Here is a 27,493-nt window from a genome sequence, read left to right as displayed (position 1 = left end):
GCTAGGCCTCGTGAGCCTCGGTTGCTCTGTTCCCGTGTGGTCGCACTGATTCCAAATTTGTCTTTCCTTCCAGGTCACTTGGGAGCCCCCACTCATGCGGAATGGAGACGTACTTAGCTACGAGATCCGCATGCCTGATCCTCAGATACCAATCACCAACATCACTTCCTCAGCGTTAAGCCAAGTAGTTACTCAGCTGGTTCCTTTTACTAATTATTCTGTCACTGTCGTGGCTTGCTCCGGGGGCAGCGGGTATCTAGGAGGGTGCACAGAGAGTTTACCTACCCATGTCACCACGCACCCCGCCCTGCCTCAAGACGTTCACCCATTGTCAGCGATTCCGTTAAGTGAATCGTTTGTTGGGATTTCCTGGCAGCCACCGTCCAGGCCAAATGGACCCGATTTGAGGTAAGATAAGGTGTCTGAGCTTTTGCATTTTGCTATGGTCTTATCTCTCTGGGAAGGAAGGAGACTTTGAATCGCATATGAACATAGAATGAATTCCTTATTGAATATACTCCACTCATAGCTTTCATACAATTTCATAATGTGTATCTCATGTGGAACCGCCATAAAATAGGAAATAGCATATCCGTGAAGAATTAAACCCTTGATAACGGTTAGGTGTTCTCCCAGCAATCCTTGAAGCCCTGATCAGCTATATTGAGTTTTAGAAATGTCTGTTTACAATGTCAGGGAAACTTGATGCATTGTTCTAAATGATACATCTGCACAGATATGCTTCAGAATCCCAAAGCTAACACACTAATTCTTTAGCATGTCGTTATTACCTGGGAACTTGTAAAGAATGTCGTCAGGGCTAAAGGAAAGATGCAAGAAGAGTTGGGATTCTGAAATGGCTTTTTAACGAACTTGACACTCAGCCACGAGTATGGCTTGATAAGATTGTCATTTATAAAGTATTGCTGGTTTAAGTCTTGGGGAATCATTAACTTTATAAGCATTTTACATTGCTGCTTTGTGTCAAACTGGCAATAAAGTGTTGAGAAACATGACATAGCAGTCTAAAATGTTCCCAGTCTCACTGATAACAGAAAGACGTGAATGTAGTTGATGGTTTCAAAATAATTGAATATATAAAACTTGAGCCAGAAAATAATCTGGAAAAAACTTTGTAATCATAAATTAAGATGTTTTCTTTATATTTTCATGCACACACCACAGACTTATACCAGGAAACAGCCTGGATTTTGGTAATAACATTAGTTGAGATAATCCCAATGTTTCTGCTTGTCTTTTGCTTTAGATATGAGCTTCTGAGACGTAAAATCCAGCAACCACTTGCATCAAATCCCCCAGAAGATTTAAATCTGTGGCACAATATTTATTCAGGAACTCAGTGGTTTTATGAAGATAAGGGTCTTAGCAGGTGAGATTACAAAAACTATAAAAACAAATGCTGGCATTTAGTTTGAGGCATGTTGAACAGTTCAAAGTATCATAGTGTCTTCATTGTGTGAGCATGTTATCGGCGGTGCAATAAAACGTGTTTGGTTATTATCTGTGGCGTTAATCATCAAACTGCAACAGTCAGCATGTTTAATGTTGGCCATCCTCACCATATGCTTAAAATAAGCCTTTTGACGTTGAACTTGTAGATGTCGAGCCTTAACCTGCTGCCTTGGTCACAGCTCTCGCAAGACATGAAAACTTAATAGAGGAATTTGGAGAGATTGAATGTATATAAAACCAGGGAAATTACTAGGCACTTGTAAAACGCTTGCCCTTTCTAGGAAATCTTTGTGAGAAGTAATTGATGCAGTCCACAAAGATTAGTTAACAGGCTTAAGACTTGAAAGAATTCAATCTGGAGTTCGACAGAATCGAAGAATCACAAATAGGCGATGTCAGAAAGAGAAGTGCATGAAGGAGCAGGAGATGTGAGCGCTGTCGCATCCCGTGCTAGAGAACCAGCTTTGTGACCTCAGGCAAGTCACTTAACCTCTCTGGGCTTCACTCTCGTTGTCTATAAAAGGAAAAGATTGTTGAGATTGCATGACTTCTAAACCTTCATGAGCCCAAGCAAATTTCAAAACACCACCACCATTATTTTATGAAAACTTTTCAGACAACTTTTCTACCGGGTTATGTTTCCTCGACACACCCCTGACTAGCTCTGCGCTGAGCACTGTGTGTCGCTCTGGCCTTGTCTCCCACCTCGTCCACGGCTGGACCTCTGCGTGATTCCCGCTCCTGCACACCAGTGCTCACCCGGCAACTTGCCACCACTGTCATTGCCCTTTGTCTGACTAGGTCATCCTCCATGCCTTGCAGCAAACATGTCCTGGTGGGCTTTGCTGCCCACTCTCTTCCTGGTCTGGGTTAGCTTTCATGCATTTCCATCCCACACCCCCTCCCGGATCACTGTTGTCATGGTGTCCCGGCCTTCCTGTTGTCTGGGCCTCCCCGTCAGAGCCACTGTGACGCAGGGCTCTGTCTTCCTGACGTCCGTATCCTCAGCCCCTAGCATGGTGCCTGGCACATAGTGGGCCTTCAAACAGTTGTTGGATGAAAGACTATGTTCTCTCAGTGAAGGGTCGGTTATTTAATTTCTCTGCACCTTAGGAATATTAATCGTCGTGCTACTATCTGTGGGGAATGGGTAAAACTGAGGACAATTGCCTGTTCATCTTAAAGCGTTGCGGTGGGAGGACATGATACATACTGGAAGGTTCTCGGAGAGAGGCAGCGTGTGACTCTAATGAAGCGATAGGATGAACCACATAAGTCAAAACAGTTATTCACATATCCTTTTTTGTTCTTTTTATCCAACCCAAGTTATCGTTGTCATTAGACTCTTCTCGAGTATTTGCAATTCATTATTTGCTTAATACACCATCACTTATAATTATGACTTCAGTTGAAGAAATTCATTTATTCAGTGATTTCTCTTTTATTACTGTATGCTGAGAGGCACTGAGATAAGGAACAAAAGATGACTGTACGTAGCCCTCGCCCTCAAAGAGCTCCCGTGTAGGAGAGGAAATCACACACATGCACGCACACATGCACACGCACGGACACACACACACACACAAACACGTACGCACACACGCATGCACACCATTATACATGATTAATCGCCATCATCACAGTTAACTAACACAGCCTCGGGGAATCATAGGGAAAAGTAACTTTCTGTGAATTTGTGAGCTCTGCCCTAAATATTACAATTTCCAAAAGAAATAGAATTTGACTAGTTAACATTACTGAAATCAGAGATTTAGCCACGGGATGTTTGGCAGGAAAACAGAATAAATATCAGAAAGTTAACGTTGTTTCTTCATAGAAGAAACAAAATTTTATTAAAGAATTAGGACCAAGGCCAGGAAGTTATTGAATTTTTAGTGATGCCTCTAAGGATTTTTAATGAGAGTCCAAATCTAAGATTTAAGGAAAGAAATGAAGTTAAATTCTCACAAATTAAATTGAAACATAACTTGACATTCACATACTGATGGCAGTTACTTCTAGAAGAGAAGGGTACCTATACCAAAATGCGCTGGGGTAATGTTTTCCCTAGCCTTATGATGCTAAATGCCAAAAGATCATTTTTTTTTCTGCTAGGACTAGCAAAGGTTTTTTGTTTGTTTGTTTTTTGTTTGTTTGTTTGTTTTAATTCAATTAACTGCTACAACCCAAGAAACCTGCTTGCATTTCTTTTTAATATTCAGAATAAATTGCGTGAGCCTTCATATTGGGAGGTTTTTATCTAGCCCGCTACCCTTTGTAAGTCTAAAAAAGCTAGGGGCCCCTAGCTAGGCCCGGGGTGTCTCACAAATCTGAAAGGAAATTGGAAATCAGTCTTCTGTTGGGCACTGTGTGCTGTGCTAGTGTTTTCATTAAAAATAAATGATCTTGGGCGTGGTTGTTGTTAAAAAGAAATGATCTTGGGCGTAGTGTAGCGGTTAGCACGTCTGCTTTACCCGCAGAAGGTCCTGGGTTCCCGCCCCAGCAGAGTCATGGTCTATGGTCTACGGCCATGCCACCCTGAACAAGCCCGATGCCTGATCTCGGAAGCTAAGCAGGGTTGGGCCTGGTTAGTACTTGGATGGGAGACCCCCTTGGAAGACCAGGTGCTGTAGGCATAAATAATAATAATAAATTTTAAAAAGAATTTAAAAGAAAGAAATGATCTTGTTTGGTAGAAGCTGTCATCACCCACCTTGACCGCTAGCAGCAGCCAGGGTTGGCCCCTCTGCTGGCCACCGACGGGGTCTCCAGTCACACACAGACAGACCTGAAGCTCAGCTCACTTGGCTGCACACAAGGTTGCAGCCCTGTAGGGAGCCCTATTGTTCCATTTACATTTGTCTTGTTGACTTACTTGTTTGGTTGGCTTTTTGCGGGGAGGGGACTGGAGGTGGGTGTGGGTTGAATCCAAATGCTTTTAGGAGGAATATGTAACCCTCCCCAGACTCCACCATTCCTTATTTCCTTCTTACATCTACATAAATAAAGGGAGCATTGAAATGTTTCTTCCCATCTTGACCTGATATCACCAGAGCTACATCTAGAATCAGTTTTTTTAGAATGGCACTTCTCTTAACACAAACAGTACACTTAACTCAAGATTCACTGGACATTCCTTTATGAAGGTATTTTGCGAGAATAAATATAAATTGAAGTCAATTTCCTTGGTCAAGTGGTCTATTTTGGTTAGTATGTATTTATAATATACAGAAAGCATGCCAACCTAATCTAAAATATTATATTCTGAAATTCAAAGCATTATACTCTTTTTTTTCCCCCCTCTATATCTCTATGTACAAAGTAGAATATTGAGCTAATTATCCAGATAGTTTAAACGATATTCTTGTTCTTGTGATTTTCTCAGGTCAGGGGTGGTTTTGTCTGGCTTAGTTAGTCATCTCATTATTGAATTTTGCTCCGTTTGTGTAGATATAAACTCATTGTGACTGTAGGTTTATACTACTTGTCAGTTACTAACTTTTTTCCTTAATTACTCTGTGCGAAGTGGCCCAGCTATGGTTGTTGGGGGAACCATAACTCTGGGTTTCCTGACATTTTCATCACTTGCAAAATCTGGTACCGTGGAGTTGTCATCTGACGCTGCTGTGGTGATGCAGGCAGGGTTTAACAGGAGGGCAGCGACGTCCTTCATCTCAGCCATCAACTCCCCCTTTCCTTAGATTTTCAGTTCCTTAGAGTCCCTTGCTTTTTTTGAGTGGTCAGATAAAATTGCAGAGAACGTGGTGATGGCATGTCTTCCTGTCTGCTCTGGATTTGGGGAAGGAAGAACATATTATAAGAAATAATAGGTTCTTCTTTCTATTTTGGAAAATACTGAAGATTATGATAACTTAGTTGCCATTAAGTTTATAGAGTTATGTTGTAACTCTTATTCCTTTCAATTATGTATACATTTCTAAAAATATTTATTTTGTGATGATAGTCTGGAAAGAAAGCTCCATTTGACTCTTCAAGAATCCACTAGCTGAATTATCTTTAAATGAAAGTAGAGTTGAGCCTTGGACAATGTGGGGTTAGGGGCACCTCTGACCCACCTTACAGTTGAAAATCCACATATGACTTCCGACTCTCCAAAAATTCAACTTCTGACAGCTCACTGTTGATCGGAAGCCTCACTAATACCATGAACAGTTGGTTAACACCTATTGCGTATGTTACACGTATTATATACTGTGTTCTTACCATCAAGTAAGGTACAGAAGAGAAAATGTTATTAAGCAAATCATGAGAGAAAGTACATTTACAGTGTTGTATTGTGTTTATACAGTAAGTTCATATCACGTTTACAAGATGAAAAAAATGCATATAGGTTAACCCTCACAGTTCAGACTTCTGTTGTTCAAGGGTCAGCTGTATTCAAAATTAATATTCATCTGATTTTCAAAGAATAGGTAGACTTGACTATTTTAAAATTAAATGCTCAAGCTAAACATACCATAAAATCTAAGTTTAAATCTTACTGACAGATTCTAATTTTTTTTTAAAACCTACTAAAATGAAATGTTTCCAGCCATAAAAGGGGGCATAGTTTCTGAGGGATTGATATGCAAAGGAATATGCCTTCCCCTCCTCCATAATGAAATTAAATCTGCACAGATGACACTTCCTGCTTTGCTAATAAGGAAAGACTGGGCTAGTTCCACGACACATGTTCCTAGAGCATAAATATATTTCAGTTGTAGCTATTAAGAAAGAAGTTAACTTTGCACATAGGCTGAGAGAGAGGCCAGCAATGTGAGGTAGGTCTTGTTATTTTCTGCATATCGAACTGTGAGTACAAGTTGAATTTAGGAAAAAAAGCCAACTCTGTCAACATTGGTGTGCCATCTCATAGCAACATACTTAATTTAAAATAAGCAAAAATGTATCTATTTCATGTTTAAATTAGTAGAGTCATAGTGTTTTTCTCTATTGAGATTTTTTTCCCTTGCTCTAAATTTACCTCATGTTATCTTTTTCTAAATGCCACATGAAACCTTACCTCAGGAAAAATGAGCCTCCAAATGTGGAAAGATATGTTTTGTCATAAGAGATCTTTTTTTCCTAATGTTTTGTATATCTATCTATCTATATCTATCTATCTATCTATCTATCTATGTATATACATAGATATATCTATAACTAGATATATCTATATATATAACTAGATATATATAGATATATATACCTATATAGATAGTTTGTGTTACTTTCTAATGTTCATGATAGAGTAGAACAAAGATGAAAATTATAGCAAAATTAATTTAGATGTGACATTCTGGTAGCATATGTGTAGACAGCTACAGTAATATGACAGCTGCAACTTATACTAACAAATCTAAAAAAGTATCATATTATAAACCCTTTCAAGGGTGATAAGCCTTACCCTTCAATTTCAAAAGCAAAAACCTTCAGGAGCATTTTTAGGAACAACAAGTAAGTGGTGTAAAGAGATAGGTACCATCCCTGGAGAGCTTAAGCAATTGCAGATTTAAGCAGGAGAAAGTGTTGTACTTTTATTTATTTGCTTATTTATTCATTCTCGCAAAGGATTTGAGCATATAAGGGGCATTATGCTATCAGAGGTTTTTCGAATTCTCATGCTGTGACGTGGTGTTCAAGCGTACCTTGCATTGTAGCAGATGTGAGAAAGAGTTAGTGGAAGAAGCAAACGAATAGCCTGCATTTTCAGAAGCATGATTTATATTGGTGACAATATCGACACAGGAATTCTGTTAGGACATCAATAAAGTTGACACATTTTTAATTCTGATTAAAACCTGAGGCTTTCTGTAGCTGCTGCACTGAGGAATATTACTGATTCCAAAAACACATCAGACCCATTTAAGATACAAACCGTCCCTCATTTTCCCTGGAATAATGCTGCTTCCTGGACAAATGCCTTCACCGGACAAAATATCACTTGTCATTGATACCGAGCCCAAATGTTCCCGCTTCTGTGGAGACTTCCTGAGGAGATAAGGTTTACTTAGGTGCTCTATTCGATTGGTGTTTAAAAAAAAAAAGAATAACTATAATAAATTTTATTTTATTTTTATAAAAATGTATATATTCCAGTAGAACAAACACATGTTATTATATTTAGAATCTGAACTGTTGTTAGTGTTCAATAAATATTTTCGAATGAATGAAGTGATGGTATATTAAACATGAGAGCAATATAATTTGTAAAAGAAACAACTTTCTAAGTTTCAGTAGAGATCATTTCTCAACTGGATGGGTATATTTTTGTGTCACTAACCTACCAAATTATGGGACCCGAAAGTTATGAGAGTGAATGCTTTATTAACTGTGAAATACCCATTCATTCTTTCACTTATAAAATTATTTACTCTGTAAATAAACAGATTAAAAACTTCGTTATCTAAATAGAATCTAGTTTAAGTAATTTGAGTAATAACCGAACCTTGAAATAAGTATTGTTTCATAAATAAGATTTTAATATATATTATTTTTTACAAGGAAAAATGCCATAGTCATGTCTATAACACAACAGAGTTTATTATTTTCTACGTGTTCGTGAAGGGAGGCCTTGAAGGATAGTTTCTAATGAATTAATCATGAGAGGATAACTCCAGTAACAGCCTGGTAAATGTTCATTAACTTTGCAGATTTCATAAAAACTGTTTCCTACAGGATTTGAAATGATATATTTTTCAAGACATAATTGGGGAATACAATAGCATTTCAGAAACAAACATATATATATATATATATATATATATATATATGATTTGCATGAGTACATCATGTTGATCTAGCATTTTTCTTTTAAAAGTATTCTTTTATTATCAACTAAGTGGAATGGACCATTTGATATCAATAATCGACACCTAAGTCCATCTAAAAAAACAACATACCTTGTGTGAATTTAAAAAAAAAATTATAAGCACCTAATACCTGCTTTTTTAACAAAGTGATGAAATATAGACCAACACATGTAGTCATAGGTGTATAAACTTACTAACGTAAAAATCAGTCTTCTGATTGAGCGAAAACTGTGTACTTAAGTATTTGATTTAAGAGATTTCAGGATCTTATTTCCTTCAAAACTTAACCACGAAAGTTAAAGTACAAAAGACACATACATGACACCTAATGAAATGCCTACTGATTTCTCTATTAGATAAAATAATGAATAGTGAAAAGAATTTAATGTTTGAAAAGACTAAAGGCTCACTTAGTCATCTTCACTAGCCTTGCAACCTTAGGCAAAGCCACTCAACTTCCCAGGCTCTCAGTTTTCTTATCTATAAAATGTAGCAGATATTTTGTTATCTGAAGCAGATAAACTCTAAAGCCATCTCTCACTCCAAAATTGTAATATTACTTTGAAAACAAGCATTCCAGTTACATGTATCTGTGTGCCCTAAATTTCTTCTGTGTAGACATAAACTATATATTTCACCATCGCTAAATTATGATGAAACGGCTTAATGTGTTATTACCATACTTAAATAACTTAAGAGATTACTAAATATATATGTAGGGGAGGAGATTAGGCATCCAGACTCTAGCTAAATTTCTTTTAAGCCGTTTTATGAAGTAAAACACAATTAAAAGTATTTCACCCAGCGAGAGTGCTAATGAAGCCAAGGTCGCTGGTTCAGGTCCCCAGTGAGCCATTAGCTTTGTTTCATTCGATTGTCACAGACGTGCTACCCTCTTAACCCTGACTCACCATCCTTCAAATTCATGCTAGTGGTTGCAGAGGAAAGTTGACTGGATGTGTAAGCAAAAATCTATCCCCTCTGCTAAGAAAATAACTCAAAGGTCAAGCCCCCGTGATAGGACATTGTCTGAGTATGGACAGATTTATCATTATGATGTCGTTGCTGTTATCAGTATCATCATATCGGGGTGCAGCATAGCACCATGGGTAAACGAGCAGGCTCTGGCATCAGACCGTATAGGTTGGAATCTGCACTCGCCCACCTACGAGCTTCATTACTTGGACAAGTTATTCAACTCTTTGAGACGTATTTTCCTCATTTGCAGAACAGGTATTACAATAGCACCTTCTAGGGTAATTGTGAGGATTGAATGATTTAGTACATGTGGAAACTTTCTGACATATTAAGTTCTCAGTAAATGCTATTATATTTCAGTTGTCTTGGCCATGTAGACTCTTTAGCGCTTGCTGAAAAGCATATGTGTTAGTTTCCTGAGGGTGCCGTAAACAAACTGGGCGGCTGAAAAGAACAGAAATATATTTTCTCACCTTCCTGGAGTCTAAAAGCACCAAATCAAGGTGTTGTCAGGGCCATGTTTCCTCCACAGGCTCCAGAGAAAACTTGTCCCTTGCCTCTTCCACCTGCTGGTGGCCCCGGTTGTTCTTTGGCTTATGGCAGCACGACACTAACTTCTGCCCCGTCTTCACATGCCCATCTTCTCCCTGTGTGTGTCTCTGTCTCTGCATCAATACTTCTCTCTCTTCTCTCTTATGAAGACACCAACCAGCCCATTGGACATAAGGCCCTCCCCAATCCACTATGACCTCATCTCAAATTGATTACATCTACAAAGATGATATTTCCAAATTAAGTCACGCCATCAGGTACCAGGAGTTAGGACTTAAGCGTGTGTGTGTTTTTTTATTTTTTTGGGGGGGTGGGACGCACAGTTTAACCCAGTACAGCATACAAAGCAGAAAAAAGAAAATAATGACATAAAGAAAGCAGAGGCATGTAGATCTAATGCTAGTACTTATTTGGAGGAAATAAATAAATACCTTCAAAGAAATCAGTAAGCTCTTCCCTGCAGCTACCATGACATGTGGCTGAGGCAAAGCCTTGCAAAACATCTTCGGGCCATGAATGAGAAACAAATTAAGGTAGGCAGACTTCTACAGAGGAGGTAGCCAAGTGCTTTGAAAATCCTGACATTAACTTTGGTCAAATTACTTAGCTCAGTCCTGGAAAGGGCACCCTCCTCTTGCTGACATGACTAATAAATTGTGACTTATTGAAACGAAACCCACAAGCCCTGCATTGGAAGTAACGTATCCTTGATGATGTATTAAACCCATATTAGGTGACGATGCTCTGAAGCCCGCGTTTGTCCTGAGCCCTGAATGCCACCCAGTCGTGTGTTATGCTCTGTGCCTGAGCAAGTCTTTCACTCTTAACACCTGTCCGGTCAAAGCCTGACTGTGTCTCTAAATAGCATTTTCCTGCCCAGGCAGTTTCGAACCAAACAAAGCCAGTTTAGCCCTCTGTGTGGAAAGACCAAAAGAGTTGAAGAGTTGGTGGCTTCACTCGATCATCGATTCGATATGTAACTTGGAAAGCCCTCATTATATTACATCGCCAGGTCCAGTTTCCTCCTCCTGCAAAGCAAGATTCAGTTTCCACTGTATTGACTCAAGCAATGGCAACATACAGTCACTGTAGCAAAACTCTCAGCGGGGTGTGCTGTGCACTTCGGTGACAGCTACGATTTAATTTAAGGGTTTATCTGTCTGCCAATGAGATTTGGGGTAAGAAGGACAGATATAGGAAGAATATGGTGATGAGAGATTCTGATATTTGAAAATGGATGCGTTTCCCAAAAAGAGAGCATGAAAGTCTCTGGATCAAATTCAGATAGAAAGCTGGCAGGTTGCCAGATTGGTAATTGCATCTTGAACGGAGCTGTAATCCTCACCCCTTCTGAAAACAATAAGAATGAGAAAACGATAAACCACATTTGTTATTAACTAACAGTCTTTGCTTAGTGTTCCTAATAAATATTTTCCTGACACTTTGGTTAAGGCTCAAGAGTTACAAAAATAATGATATGTTTTGTTCAGGGAGGAAAAAGAAGAAAACGTATCTTATAAGGGGGAAAGAAAATTGTGCATTTCATGGGAGAGAAAAGGAAGTCCTGTATTTTGTGTGTATTTTTTTTTTCCTGTAAAAAAAAATTTATATCCGACTTTCTTTAAAAACCTTGCAGGTTTACAACGTATGAATATAAGGTCTTTGTGCACAACAGCGTGGGCTTTACGCCCAGCCCGGCAGTGACAGTGACGACGTCAGCTGGTCTCCCGGAGAGAGGCGCCAACCTCACTGCAGTTGTTCTCAATCACACGGCCATCGGTGTGAGGTGGGAGAAGCCGAGTAAGTGTGCTTCTCAGGTCTCCGTTTCCCTTCAGCATTTAGTACCGAAATGAATTTCAGATGGACACGTGGAAAAATAAGCCAGCAGAAAACTGAGGGCCCCATGCTATTCTTCTTCAGAGGCTGACTGCCTTTCTTACTTCTCCGTTCTTTTCGGGCCTTCTCTCCCTTCTTCCGCGCCCTCGAGATCCAGAATGTCGCGATAGAAATTCCCATGCATTAATGTGGAACAACGTGATACTGTGCACTTTCCTATAGCGAGAGCTGCCCCCTGTCTCATAACTCGTACTTGTTAGCAAGAACCATTTGCTAGGGTTGCAGTGAGTGAATGCATTTTCTGAGTTAATCATCTTCAGAGCTGATTATAGACAGAATTTTAGCTCAAGCCAGGAAAGGGAAGCCTGGACATCACCCCTGAACTGGCTCCAGTAACGCAGGGGCTCACCCTGGCCCTTTCAAACCTCTCGTGCAGTTAAAAGACCTCACAGATGGGACCGATGTGTTTCTGCAACTTTAGAAACCACACTAAGTGCAATTTCAGATGTAGCTGGTCAGTAGCATAGCATTTAACAGCTGATCCATTAGCTCATAGTCATCCATTATCACAATCAGAAATAACACCGCATTCGCCATGAAAATATGTATTGTAATCATTCTTGTTAAGTGTCACTTGAGATCTGGGAAAGAGTTGATTCAGAACGTGCTAGGATAATACCAAATACAGAGAATGATCTGACTTGGAAAGCCCCAATTAAAATATTTGTTTAATGAAAGGAAACTGTACCTGCTAGGGTGATTATCTGCTACTATTACATAAAAAGTGGTAAAATTACTCCTGATTGGGCAATGGAAACCACGTGATTTTGCTCCTGCCTTTGAGTTTTGTGATAGCCTAAGAAGCGAAATGCTTCCTATTTCCTTTTAAAACATCTGAATGAATTTGCCCCAGTGTTATGATATATCCATTGTGAATTAAAACCAGCACTAGGTGACATCGGTCGTAAATTAAAATTAGTGCCGGTTATGTTGATCTACGTTGCCGCTAAATAACCCATTTTTCCAAAAGGCTATCGCTGTAGGGTTTTCGTAAGGTTGAAGGTGTCTAACGATCGGTGTCATGTCTGTTGGGGTTTCTTAAACCACTTAAATGGAAGAATATCAGTTAATTGATGCTTATGATTACCCTCTGAGACACCGCTGGGAAAAGTACAAAAGTTTTTAATCTGGAGGTGGATTTTTATGTACAGTACAAGCTATTTTCTCTCTCCTCCCGCTTCCTCTCTCTCTCTCCCTTACCACTTGATTCATCTTCAAAGCCCACTCAGAAAGGTGGATGCCCTCCCCCTCAGCTGAGATTTCAATGCTGCCGTTAAGATCCCACTTCTGAATTTTCACCAGTATAGGTCCTTTATGTTATAATTGCAAGCCTGAAGTAAGCTTGCTTATAAAAGCTGACAAACCTAATAGATCTGAAGCAGCTCACTGAAGTTTCATTACCTTGGTAATCTGAACCTCTGACCTTCAGGATGTAGGTAATGCAATCTGCTGTTATTTCCATTCATACCTTAGAAATTTTTCAGATAACTATTTGTGAGCACAAAGGTTAACTCTTAGAAGAGGGTCAGCCCTGTGAAAGCTTGTCGCATAATCATTTTCTTTCCTCCTGCAACCCGCTCTCCTAAGTAGATTAACTAGTCACTTCTCTGTGAAAGGACCACCTATTTTTTTTGCAATTTTAATTTAAATCGTTTTCTCGATTTCTAGGATAAAACTGGCACATCGTTTGATATGCTAAAAGGTACCAAACTGTAGGTCAAAAGTCATATGAATAAATTTATAAATATTTATTTACTTGCTGAAAATTACCTTTCTACAAAACCATAAAATGTACGTTAAAACATATCATTTCTTAACTGTGATCCTCCGCCTGTACATACCATTTTCGTAACAAAATATTTCTGGTAGGATGTACCAATCACAAACTAACAGGGATACGTTTTTGAAAATAGGAGAAGCACCCGTTCTAAACTTCTGTATCACTGGGCGATGTCGTGTGAGGTACACGCACCCCTGTGCTGCTTCAGTGCGTTTTTAGGGTAAATAGTGCAGACTGCAGCACAGAGATCTCATTCACCTCCCCCATCCTCCATGCATCGTTTGGCCTGCACTATTTGAAAAACATATTTTGCCACCATTTAGCAATCAGAGGATTCCACATAATGACGATTTTGGGGTTGATTTGAAAAATCAAATGATTAGATGAAGCTATTACCACATTACTGTAGGGAAAATAGCAGCTGGCAGTGAGCAGTGGCTGTCCCTTTAGACAGGTCACATACACCCCATCTTCCTGGTCCCTGTAGAGATAAGAGGTTCTTCTTCCTGCTTGATGTAATAAAATAAAATATTTTGGCCTCAATGAAAAACCACCGAGATAAATTATAATAGTGAAAAAGATCACATTTTTATACGAAGAGATACAAAAACATCTGTACTTTAATGATTCACACAATTCTCAGAAAAGCGCCAAGGTAGAAATGGACGCCTAGTAACATACCCAAAATTGCAGTTTGTGAGTAGCAAGCACTTCCTGAACACCAACTTAGGGCACAGGCCTCCGATGTTTGGCCATTTCTCATGCATTTAGCTTCAGTGGTTATTAGCACTTTGTCAAGAGTAACTTAATAGGATCCCTCCCATTTTGACTGCTCATTCTAAAATAAACAGCGAAATAAGGAATTGCCCAGGAGGGCGTGCAGTGGAAAGGCAGAGCCTCATCCGAGGCCACCTCGCCAGTGAGGTCAGAGACAGCCAGAAAAGAGCAAGAAGACGCTGGAGGTGGAGAGAAAAGTATCGGAAAAAAAGGAAACGAAAAGTCATCCAAATGCTGTCCTTTTAACCGTCTGTCAAGCGCTCACTCCGGCCTTCAGATGGTCTCATCTGTACAATGTAATCTTTATCTATTTCTCTCCTTTTTTCTTCTGTCGTCTCTCCTTTTTTACTCTTCTTCCTCCCTCCCTCTCTTTTCTTCCTTCCACAAATGCGTATTTTTGACTTTTTTCTTTTTTCTTTTTTGTCCTGGACACTGGAAATAACAGAGGTTAATGACTTAACTCCCGCACTATAATATCTGAGCGAACTCTCTGGAAAACTCGCGAAGTATGAAGGTGACGCCATCGAAAGTGTGAGTTTACACTCACACGAAAACCACCTGCCTCATCTTGATCTCTTAATCGGAAACCACCAGATTGTGTAGCGAGAAGAATTTCTAGCTTTGTCTGAATTGATCTTGTTCACGGGGCGTTTCACATAAATCGCTCCGCGTTGCGTCTCTTCTGGAAAGCACCGGCCACGGCCGGCTCTCTCGCCCCTCTGCTCCCCTTCTCATCGTTCCAGTCACTGAAGCCAGTAGCCTGCGCTGGCCTCTCCCACCAGCTTCCCTCCTCGTGCACCTGCTGTCGCCCCACCGTCTTCCCTTGTTCTCTACTCACATGAGCCTCTTGGAGTCGTTAGCGCCTAATGACCCAATCCGGTCGTCTCTCCTCGGTGCCATCCTGTTGTTTCCCTGTGGTAGTGGACCCCATAAGTGACCCCCTCTTGCCTGGAATGTGGCCGCCCTGCTCCTCCTCCTCGTCCCCGAGACATTTCACACAGTTCTTTCCTGAGTATTCGTTTGCACGGTAACTCTCCTGTAGGTGATTACATCTCTTCTCACGGTTCCAAATTCTCCTAACCAAAAAAAAAAAAAAAAACACCCAACTATGAAGCTAAATGAAGGAAAGATTTCAAATTTCAATAATAGCTTCTGGGATGGGGGAAACTGAGGCCTGACGCCCAGTTCCAATATTTTCTAGCAGTATGACCAAAAACAAGCCACTGAACCTCACAAAATCCTAGTTTCCTAATCCAAAATATGGGGTTGATAATAATAAATGCTTTAAAATGTTACACTAAGGATTAAATGAAATAATATATGTTTAGCACTTAGCACTTAGTATTGGTATACATGATTATTCTGTCTCTAAATGTCCACAGTGCTTTCAACAGCAGTTTTATAAAAGATGAAAAAAAATTGGTAAAACATTTCTAATAAAAATTTGGGACATAATTCTGCAAAGCATTCAGATAAAAGCATTTCCGCAGTGAGTTGAAGATAGATAAAGAGTATGTGTCTCTTTATAATTACAGACTTGTCTAAAAGGTAGAACTACTGGCTATTGCATGGTACCATTGTCTTTTAATGGTGGTGTCCCCAATGTTGACCAGTCTAGAGGCTACATTTACAAGTCTCCGAGGCACTTAGTTGTGGCCGTGTGACTGCTTGTGCCAGTAGAATATGAAAAGAATATGTCTTTTTGTGGGTCATAGCCACAAAACATCGGGTATGTGCCTGTCTGTTCTCTCTTCATCTTACCCCTAGGCCAGAATGTGGGCCTGGCAGTGGTCTCAGTTTTAATTCTGCAGACATGGACAGCACCCTCAGAGACCCAGAGCCACATAAAAGAAAAAACCTGGGTTCCTGAATAACCACAAGAAGCAGAATCTGGTTCACTTACTTTGGGGCTATTACGTGACCATAAATTAGTATCAGTTTTACTTAAGTGACTTTATTTGAGGGCTTCTTGGTGACAGCAACTTAGCTTACTGTGCCCATGTGCCCATAGCAATTTGCTTAAAGAGCAGAAATCATCTTTTTTTGTTTTCATTGCCCAATATAGAACGATGACTAATTAACACATCTCATATACAATTTCCTTGAAATACACTTTGCTCTGGAAGGCTGTTTATAGGAGTTGGAGCACAGTGAGAGTAAATAGTTGGGGTCGGGGGGGTGAGTGTCTAAAATGCAGTTATTTGTATCTGACTGACACTTAAATTAGAAAGAAAGTCTGAGATGTCTTGGGAAAAACAAGGAGCCCAGCTTGGGTTGTTGCCTCAGGATCTTCCCATGTCTTCAGATGAGCGGTTTTATCTTCGGGCAGAATAAAGAATTTTCTCAGGAAGTAGTTTTGAGATGCATGAATTTTCCAGGAAGTACCTTGATGACACAGAGCTCTGCACTGTGGAACTTTGAAAACCGGACTCTAGTTTGAGAATCTATGGGCAAGATAGACACTTCTATCATAAAATAACCTTAATGGGATCCTTCTAGGTTTTTACATTTGAATAAAATTACCTTCCAATGAGCCTGCTGATGAGAGGTGACTGAAGAATTCATTTCTACGCAAATCAATTAGGAGACCTATCGCGTGGGATGGTTTACTGCAATCGCTCTAGATCAGGGCCACAGACTTCTTTGTGAAGGGCCAGATAGTAAATACTTTACATTTTGCAGGCTTTGTACAGTCTCTATAGCAGCTACTCCACTTTGCCATTGCAAACATGAAAACAGCAGTAGAGGACACCTAAGTATGGCGGTGTTCCAATAAAAATTTATTATGAACGCTGAGATTTGCTTTTTATATCATCTTCACATGTCACAAAATACTGTCCTTTTGATTTTTTTTTCCAGCCCTTTAAAAATGCAGGAACCTTTCTTAGCTCACAGGTTATATAAAAACAGGTGGCAGGCCAGATTTGGCCTGCAGGCTAGATTTTGTTCACGAACTATAGTTTTATAGTTTGCTGACCCCTGATCTAGGCGTTCAAGATCTAGAGGACATAATTAATATTGATTGATCTCTAAAAATAATCCAATAGCCTGTAAGGAGCATAATCTAGTTGCTTCGACAAGAAGACTTTCTATTAGCCTATCTAACAACTGTTTTAAATTACTTGAGAATTCATTACAAAGTAGAGGGGCCTATTCTATATTTGAGAATTTGCTATAACTAAGTCCACATTTTTGACCAATCTATGGAGATCACCACCAAAAAAATGGCATTTAATAGAAAATTTGTATCCAGAGGTTATAACCATCTTCAAGTCACCAAGGTTCTCGTGATGTGCTATATAATTAGAACAATACCTAGTCGCATAAATTTATGTGGTCTATACAAGATGGGTCACATATAACAGGATTAGAATATCTGATAAAATATTTCTCAATATACACATACTTAACATAACCTCATAGGAAATCCTCATTCTTCCTGTTGCTTTGAACACAAGCTAGTATTCATACCTTAACTCCAGATTATATAGCAAACCAGGGTAATAATTCCTGCTTAAGATCATTAAAGATACTATCAACGTAAGCAGAGCAGTGTACTGTTTCCTACCTAAGAAAATATAGCTGTTTTATGTCTTCTTTTTAAGGCTTCACTGTAGGAAGATAGTGAGAAGCAGAGCTTAGGGTAAGAATAAAGAAACTAGGTAAAAGGGGCAAAAGAAAATAGGCTGGTCTTTGAAAGGATGAGGGTTGAGGAATTGATGAGTTATACTTGTGAGACAGTGATTGATTTTGGCATTCATGAACAGCTTGTGTACATCATGGAGACACAGTGAACTCGGAGGAAGGACGACAGCCTTGATAAAAATTCAGATACTACTCTAGTGCTCTGCTGGGTGGAATCTTAAGACAGGATGTCATGTGACTGCTACATCGGCAGTGTCCATGACAGGTTATCTGTTGAAACATTCTTCTAGGTTTCATTTAGCAGATTTTGTTAGCAAGTTAAAAAAAAAAAAAAAAAGTCTCTCAAGTTTTAGGATCTATGCCAGGAAATGCCCTACTTTGTATTAGGATCGTGTTATTTGTGAGCAGTTGTTCTATGCAGTGCGTAGTTTTATTTTACTCTTAGTTTCCACTCAGTAGTATAATACTAAAGTTTTGGACATTAGTTGAATAATTATAAGTAGAATAATTAAAATATTGAAAGGAAATTTATACGTTTATTTTCCTATAAAGATAAGACTCTATGCAATTAATTATGGAATGGGAGAAAAATCAACTTTGTTAAAAAAAAGAAGAAGAAGAAGAAGAAACAGCACCACCGTAAAGAAGGTTCCACAACGTTTTTTTTTCCCATTCTAGGAGTAGCTAATGATAGAGTTTATTCTCTGTCCTTTTTTCCCCTGAGGTCCTTTTTAGATCAGCCACATTTATGGTGTCTTGTGTTTATTAACAGCTTTTCAAGACCTACAAGGTGACGTTGAATATTATACGCTCTTTTGGAGTTCTGCTACCTCAAACGAATCTCTAAAAATTCTCCCAGATGTAAACTCTCATGTCATTGGCCACTTAAATCCAAACACAGAGTATCGGATTTTTATCTCTGTCTTCAACGGAGTCCACGGCATCAGCAGCGAAGTACTACACACAAACACCTGTGATGGGGGTGAGTCCAGGTTTCAAGGGACACTAGGCTTCAGAGATGCGAATGAAATTGATTGATTCTTGCTGAGGCTGAGATCAGTCATCCCTCCATTATAAAATTTCCGGTGTTGGAGGGAAGGGGGTCGGGCTAAAATGCCTAAGTGCTTGCTGTCATCAAGTGGCGGATCAATACATGGTCCCATCGAGACGGCAGCACAAGGCTCTAATAATGGGATATTAGCCCAGTTTGTTCCTGTTCTTTTCCGTGTATGCTGAGTTTGGAGCTGAGTTCACATCAATAAACGGTGACATTTAGAAACATTTTTCTTTAAAGATTTGCTCTCAGAAGCAGTGTGCTTTTCAAAACGACAGCCGAGCCCAGCGAGGGCCCTCCCTGAGTCACCAGAAATGGTAGGTGGAAGTTCATCCACTGAGAAAAATTGCCTATGACTCATTTCTAAGCCAGTTAGCAAGGGGGAGGAAGCAAGAGAAGCAACTTGTGAATCTGAAATGAGTTTGGAATGGTCTTTCTAATCTTTTTGGCTTTATAGAGTCTCATTATAAACATTATAATATCATTACCTCCCAAGCAAGTGTCACAGGTCATTAGCAGAGCACTTTAAGTGTGGAACCCATTTCCCTTCGTGGTGCCAAAGGTCGACACCTTTTGTTTATAAAATAGAATGGATCACACGGACAATTTTTCAACTAGTTAAGATGGGTTCTTAAGATAAAAATAGGTCTTCGCATAGTTATTTCTGACATGCTTGAATAATTGTGTAATTTAACGCCAAGCAAGATTTTTTTCCTAATGTTAGATTTCATCATTACCTATGGTAATCAACATTCAAAATCATTTACATAATGACAATATTGCATTATTGCTTCATATTGCTTGAGTTACAAGCTAGTAACATCAAATGATTTTTCACGTTCCACCAGCCTCAGTGTATTCGAGTTTTAGTTTTTGCTTAAGGAGCAAATTTTCTTTCCTTCCAACCTCCCCTCCCCCCTCCCCCTCCCAGAGATATGGAGTGAGGGAGTGGAAAAAGAGACAAATAATAGATACGTGTTAGTGGTGCAGATGGGTGAATAATTTATCATCATATCCCACTGGCCGCATAGTATTGAAGATTAGCACTACGCTGGTGGTATAAAGCATTTTACCACCAGTTCTTACGGTTTCTAACTGCGAGTATAATAAGCCAATTTACAGAGGACTACAGCCTGTGATAACTTCATCAGAGGAAAGCAGATAAGCAGCGGACCCTTCGCGAAACCTAAATACTAATCTGCATTTAGTTTAATAAGTGCTTTTTCAGAGACAGCTGGAGTTTATTCAGTTTCTTCCTCTAATTCTAGAGCCTCAGGGCATGCCTCCTCCGGAGGTTGTCATCATCAACAGTACAGCTGTACGCGTCATCTGGACATCTCCTTCAAACCCAAATGGCGTTGTCACTGAGTATTCTGTCTATGTAAATAATAAGCTCCACGAGACTGGAATGAATGTGCCCGGGTCTTTCATTCTACAAGACCTGTCTCCCTTCACTATCTATGACATTCAGGTTAGAACTTTGTTTTTTTTTTTTTTTATTTTTTGTTTTTGGGGGGGTTTTTTTGTGTGTTTTTTTTTATAGTTAAGCTTATGGGTATGTTAATAAAACATGTCGGATTGTGTGTCTTCGTGGATACCTTCCATCTTGGTTACAGATTATTTGGTGGGAAAAGGGAGAGAAAAGCGGGAAATCGATCAGGATTAAATCTGCTGTGGGCGAACATGTGAGTCTCTGGAGAGAAGATAATGGTGATGTGGAATAGGACGGTGACAGGGTGACGATGATGTTCGCCCTGGCAAAATGAAGCAAATCACATATTTGCAATAAGTCTTGCCAGGCAGTTTGCCTTCTTTCTTTTTGCTTCTCTTACTGATCATGAAAATCAGAATCAGTCTGTGATTATGAGGATATTATTTCTATTTCTGCTAGTTACTAATTTGGTGACTTTAGGGAAGTCATCAACCTACTCGGTGTCAGTGGGCTCTTTTGTCAGGGCACTGGACTAGATGACAGATAGCATTCTGTCCACCTGTAGTGTCCTGTGGTTCTGAATGCAAAAAGAAAGCATAAGTGAGTATATGGCAGACACAACATATTCAAAGATTTTTATCTAAGGATGAAAGAACTATATCTGTGCATCATTCAGTGACCCACACCTACATGAGAGAGAGCAGTTGTATTTAAACTTTTGTCCCTTGGGCTTCTTGGAGAGTCTGATGAAGTCAGTGCAACCTGCCCTAGAAAAATATGTATGTACTTAGATGAGAAAAATTAATATGCCATTTCAGAGAGTGCACTGACCACCTGAGGCCCAACTTAGAGACCTCTTTGAGAACTACGAACCTTAAGAGTAGAAAAAAATATAAAGAATACTGTATAAGGCATGTAAAACAAAGAACTTATCTTCAAGGAATAGGAAATCTTGTTACAGTGCTAGGATATGAAAAATAACAAGACCAAAGGAAGAAATTAATGATAAAAATGGAGTGTTTCAGAAGCTCAAAGTTTATAGAGAAAGGTTGCAATTTAGTAAATTTTTAAATAAACTGTGCTACTTCTAAAATTCATGAGCGCTCTATCAATAATTTTCAGAAGACATTAAGCATAGAAATTTTATTTGGGTACAGAAGCCTTTTACGGGCTCTGTTTACTAAGTGCTGCCATTTTCACTTTCCCATCCCCGTCTTTCCCCACATTTAAGGGTGAAAAGACATCATCGTCTGGCTATAACCAATGCTTTCGCCTCTTTCACTACGAGGCCTGGCTTCCTAAGAAAACAGTTCTAAAATGTGCAATTAAAGAAGAATGAACGTTCCATTGGTTATTTTTCATTACACTCCACGATTTCTGTTAACCTCTCTGAGTTGTCTTAGCATGGAACATCGGGATGGAGTTTATGTTCACAGTTCTTAGAGAGTCCACATGTGCATGTATATTATAGAGCAAAGTATGCAATCAAAAATCTTTTAGAAATAATTTGAAATACAACTTTACGAACATAGGAAGGTGGTGGAGGATTTGCTGTGTCATCCTCTTTGGGGCCCGGGTGTAGAAAGCTGACAGAGTCTTTATCAGGAATATAAATTTAACCTGGGTGCTGTGCAAAACTGGGTGACATTTAAGTGTTTCGGGAATGTTCTGTGAAAGGCTTTACTCTTACCTACTGGTTTGAGTCCGTGTTGGCCTGAAGGGAGAGCATTTCAATCAGATTTGAAACAGATGAGACAAAAGTCCAAATTAGAATCGAATACTTAGATTTTATTATTAGTGACTAAGATATTCGTATTCTTGATAACTACATTTTTGTGAAGCTCTTCACAGTCCAGGAATATACATTTGGAATAGTTGTTGCATCGCTGGAAATCTGAATATCAAATAGCAATAGTTTTCATTTATGATGCCCAAGATGATCTTACTTCATTTAAAATATGCACTTAATTGATATACCTAATACTTCAGAATTAAGATTCTCTATGCTAACCCCTCTTTAAAATAGCCATTGATTTTAAAGCAGACCAATAGATGCAACAAAATATCTATTTTTTAATATATTTATATTGCGTCCATTTACATGTCTCTTTTTAAAGGGAATAATTTAAATTTTGACTCAATTTTATCTTTTTAAGTAAATATGTAAACTTTTATATTTGTGCTTCCGTCGCATAGTATCGAGTACAGCTGTAGCACCAGAAATAGGCCCTAAAAATGAAGACTCAGAGCATTAGTGAAAATGAGAAAAATCTTGACACATTTGTCCAAAGCCAAAATTAAAACTTTCTGAAGAATCAGTTGAATAAACCTAAGTAATTTAGAACTTAAAGTTATGCTTAATATTTAGTTGATAAGGCAATAGAGTATAGTAAAACTATCTTACTGGCCTGATTATATTCCCTGATTTCTCTGACTCCCAGTTGTCAACCTTATAAAGTGTGAGGACTCAGTGAAATGGTTGGTACAAGTACCCATTGTAATATTTGGCACATATTATTTACCTAATAAAGTCAGTTGAGTTGATTTCAAGTTATCTCATTATGCGAGTCAAATATTTTCAAATATGTATGAAGTTTTATTGTCATTAATTCTGTAACCAGCAAATACAGTTTAAGTTCATCTGCCTTTAAGATATTTGAGGTTTAATTGGATGTACTCAGAGTATAGGGCTTCTGACGCCTACTTTTAAACACCTACGAAATATTACCTCAGAATTCTATATGACATGAATAAATTACACAACTCACAAATAGCACTGTGCACATTTGCCTCATCTCCCATTTAGGAGCAAACTGCCCCACGAGTAAAACAACGTAGCTACTAAATACAATGAGGGTCACGTTTTTCTTTCCTCGAATGCCTGTGGAAATTCGGAGAAGTGCTTCTCTTAAAAACTCTTTGTTTAGATTCAGCAGCACCTCGCTTTGCCCGCTTGTCTGTATAGATGCTGAAAGTCAGTTCGCACTAGACAAGGCGCAGCTTCTCTGTGCTGTGTCCTCTGAGAGGAGAATGGACAGCTTCGTGGCTGTCCTGCTACCAGTCCTTCATGCATTCATTTCTCTCTCCTTCCTTTTGCTGAACGTGTGTGTGCGTGTGTTACTAATGTTTGATGAACCCAATTTCTAATCTTTAGTTATTCCACCCTCCTCAGTTTATATTCAGATGAGGTAGCAGAATTAAAGGGACGAAAGATGATTTTCTGCTGTGATCAAGGTACAAATACAATTGCAGCTGGAACAAATGGATAGAAGATAATTCAGCCATATTGAACGGCTTCTCTAGGCCTCATTTTCCTTCCATTTGACGTGAACATTTAGGCCATTCGTTGGAGAGTGGCGAGACCTCCAGGAGACATCGTCGTCGCACTACCTGGTTATAGATCTAGAGAGCAGTGTGCAGTGATAACTATTACACTTGCCAGCTGTCACCAAGGCAGCTTCCATTCCTTAATCTGCTCCAAATAGATTACTTTCTCTGCCTCTTCCTGAATGGTTGGAACCAGAGACTAAATGTCCCCATTTAATCGCCAAACCAATGGTCCTAAGCCCATTTCAGCACCCTCTTCTGAGCTTGTCTCAGCGGAGTCAGTTAACATCAAATATTAGTATTCGATGAACCCCAACAGGCTATTAAGAGATTCATATGAAATGAGGGTAGGAGAGATTCAGCCGTTGGTGGTCTGGATTTTGACAATAGTTGGATTTATGCTTTTCTAAACTACTGTTTGCAGGTTGAAGTCTGCACAAAATATGCCTGTGTGAAAAGCAATGGCACCCAAATCGCCACTGTGGAAGATACTCCGAGTGATATACCAACACCGACAATTGGTGGCATCACTTCAAGGTACACCTTTTTTGTCACCTAATTTAAAGAACCGATCATATGCAATGAAAATAAAAATCAGTACTTTTACCTGAGCCACGGCAATCTCACTTAATAAGTCGCTATAAATATATTTGTAAAGCAAAATTTTGATATGATTGTATTGATCTTATCTAGACACATCCTCTAACATTTAAGCTTTGATGTTTCTGTCTCTGTTCACCCAGCTTCCCTTCTCTTTACTTAATAATCTCTGAACCAACGCTTACAGCATGAAATTTAAATGTGTCCTTCAGTGAATCCTTCTGTGAGACACAGAATACAATTTTAATTAGAGTGACTACCGTCTAACTTAATCTCTTTGAAAAAAAATTAGATTTACATTTATCAGATTGCCCTCAAGCTAGAAATATCTGTAAAATAAATAGGGAAGATGATGTTTGGATAACCATTCCCAATTTTATCAGATTCTTGGTAGAATCCCTTTATTTTTCTGTTTTTGTTTTTGTTTTTTTTTTTCTGAGAAATGATCATAATTTGAAAGTGAGTCTCTTTCCAATTCAAAATTAGCAATAATGATAATAATGAGAAGATTTAATATTGTTTCCCAGGCCAAAGTGTGATGACGACCATTGTTCATTCCCGTATATCAAGTTGAGGCTAAGAAGGCCATCTGAGCACTTACGCATCCTTCTTCTGCCTCAAAGGAACCACCCTTCCCTTACATGCATACACACACGACACACACCCATGCACACCGACTAAAACAATCTATACATTATAAAATATTTCCATTCTGAAGGGTCCCTTATGACAAATTCAAATATGTAGGTCTTTTTTGATTTGAGGAACTAGTGATTAAAATAATTAGAAAACCCCAAGTAATTGGATGTTTAGTTATTTAGGGCAAAAATCATATCTTGTCTTCTTGAGAACACCTTCTATCAAACTCATGACAGGTATTTATCTAATTTGGGGTTTGTCAATTAATTGATAATTCCCTTAGTAGGTTTTCCCTACCTACCCACAGGATTGCCTACTACACAGGAGGAAGATGGTCAAGTTAAAGGGACACCAGAGACCTTTATTTATTCTTTCAGCAAACATATTTGTGGCTAGCATAATGTAAGATGAAAAAGTAATACAAAGAATTATAAGGCAAGCTTCTAAATTTTCGCAGTTTGAGTCTACAGTTGAAGTCACTGAGCTAAACAAATATTTATAGAACAAGGTGAAAACCACTGCAACGGAAGTTTATAATGTGCACAAAATGCGTAAAGAGGGAAATACCAAACTCTACTTACAATTATCAGTCAAAGCATCATGGAAAATGTGACACTTGAGCTCAGTCTTAAATAACTCAAGGAAGAATTACAGTTAGGTGGGCAGATGATGTCAGATTTCTTGTCTGTTAGCATCCCATGACTCAAACCCAGGTGAGTGGCATAAGGGAATATAGCTTCGATTCCATATTTATATGTAGCTAAAAATAATACATAAGCTTTATTAGAAGTTGAACAAATACCCATATGTGTCTTTGTCTCTAGGATATATATTTTTTTCCTTTAAGAAGATTCTTGCAGAAGATGATAACAAGGAAAGCTATTTTGTAGTTGTGGCTAATGATTGCTTACCCTCCAATATATTTGATGGCAAAAAAAAAAAAAAAGAAATTAAAAGGGTGTTAAACAACAAAGCAAGGAAGATGAGAGCTCAGACAACAGAAGAAAAATTTCAGCACAAATCCGGAAGCAGTATTTGGCAGAGAGAGGCAGATGACTCTGTACAGTGGAGAAATTTACAACCAAAATGTTGGTTGGCAGAGGGAGATAATGACATAAAACAAACTAATTTGCCCTGCAGAGAACCTCAGCATCTGAGCTCTTACAAGCTTTAAGGATTGTGCAAAAGGGGAAGGTAAGGGAAGGTTCAAAGCTGAAATCATGGGATTAGCTGAAAGTCTGAAAAAAAAGGTGATTAGAACCTGTAATGAGTCGGGGTTCTCCCGAGAAACAAAACCAAAAGTGGAGACTCGGGAAAGCTTGATCCCAGTCCAAGTCCAAAGATTTGAGACTCAGAGGAGCCCATGGTGTAAATCCCAGTCCAGGTCTGAGAGAGGAGAAGACTGATGTCTTAGCTCAGGTAGCAGCCGGAGGAGGAATTCCTCCTCCCTCCCTTTCTTCTCTGTTCAGCCCCTCAACTGATCGGATGATGCCCACGTACCTTGGGGAGGGCCATCTGCTTTCCTCTGTCCACCGACTCAAATGCGAACCTCATCAGAGAGAACCTTGCAGGTAAACCCAGACATGAGATTTAGCCCAATCTCAAAGAGATGAAAAGAAATTCTTTACGAAACAAACAAATTTACTTGGAAAAAAAAAAAAATTAATTGGGGGTCAGAGGAGGACCTCATGGAAATTAAAAGTGTCAAGTTGAATTAAAACTTTGGGAGAAAATTTAAGCAAAGTCTCTCTAAATATGCGATAAAAAAGCAAAGATGTCAAGAAAAACGTAATTAAGAAAATTAGAAAAAATCCCGGAAATCTACTATGTGGATAGTAAGAGTTTCAGAAAGAGAGAACAGAGGAGAAAAGGAGGAGAAGATAAAGACGACAGTATCCCAGAACCGAAGTCATCGATGTGCAGGTTGAAAGAGCCTGTGTGTAACAGAATAATGACTGAGTAAAGCATCAACAAGAGATTATCAGGAAATTTCAAAATACCAGGTTTCCTGAATTTGTTCATTCTTTAATCTCTTACATTTTTCATTTTTTTAATTTTATGCAAAGTAAAATACACTCTTTTTCGCTCCGTATTGCTATGAGTTTTGACAAATGCATCCGCACCACCACAATCAAGATATAGCACGGTTCCATCACGTCAAAATACCCCCTCGCACTGTGCTCTGTAGAGCCAGTCTCTCCTCCTTCTGCCCCCAAACTGAGCGAACACTTCTCTCTTCCAGGCTCTACAATTTTGCCTGTTCCCTGTTGTCACTTAAGTGGAGTCATATGGTATGAAGCCACCTAAGTCTGGCCGCTTTCACTGGGCATAATGCATTTAAGATTCATTCATGTTGTTGTACATATCAAGTTTGTGGCTTTTTGTTGCTGAATAATATTTCATCGTATGAATCTACTACAGTTTATGGACAATTCGGATAGTTTCCAGTTTTTGGTGACTGTCTAAAGGTGCTGTAAACATCCACACACGAGAACTAGATTGCCTGAGTCCCTCATCTGTGAGGGTTC

At 39.0% G+C, this 27,493-nt stretch overlaps 1 protein-coding gene and 1 pseudogene across 1 annotated transcript in view; both read left to right on the top strand.

Annotated features, from left to right (window-relative positions):
- Positions 1-27,493, top strand: part of USH2A (usherin) — a 576,091-nt gene that overhangs the window by 405,098 nt on the left and 143,500 nt on the right. Inside the window, 6 exon segments of the mRNA XM_039883360.1 lie at positions 74-408; positions 1,268-1,390; positions 11,452-11,615; positions 18,686-18,895; positions 20,236-20,438; positions 24,151-24,263. Of these exon segments, the coding sequence (XP_039739294.1) occupies positions 74-408; positions 1,268-1,390; positions 11,452-11,615; positions 18,686-18,895; positions 20,236-20,438; positions 24,151-24,263 (1,148 nt within the window).
- Positions 3,994-4,109, top strand: LOC120619436 (uncharacterized; annotated as a pseudogene).

Source organism: Pteropus medius, unplaced genomic scaffold, assembly GCF_902729225.1.
Source record: "Pteropus medius unplaced genomic scaffold, Ma_sr-lr_union100, whole genome shotgun sequence".
In the NCBI taxonomy this organism is placed as follows: domain Eukaryota; kingdom Metazoa; phylum Chordata; class Mammalia; order Chiroptera; family Pteropodidae; genus Pteropus; species Pteropus medius.
The sequence above is the reverse complement of the archived record's forward strand: the minus strand, read 5'-3'. Positions and strand labels throughout refer to the sequence as shown.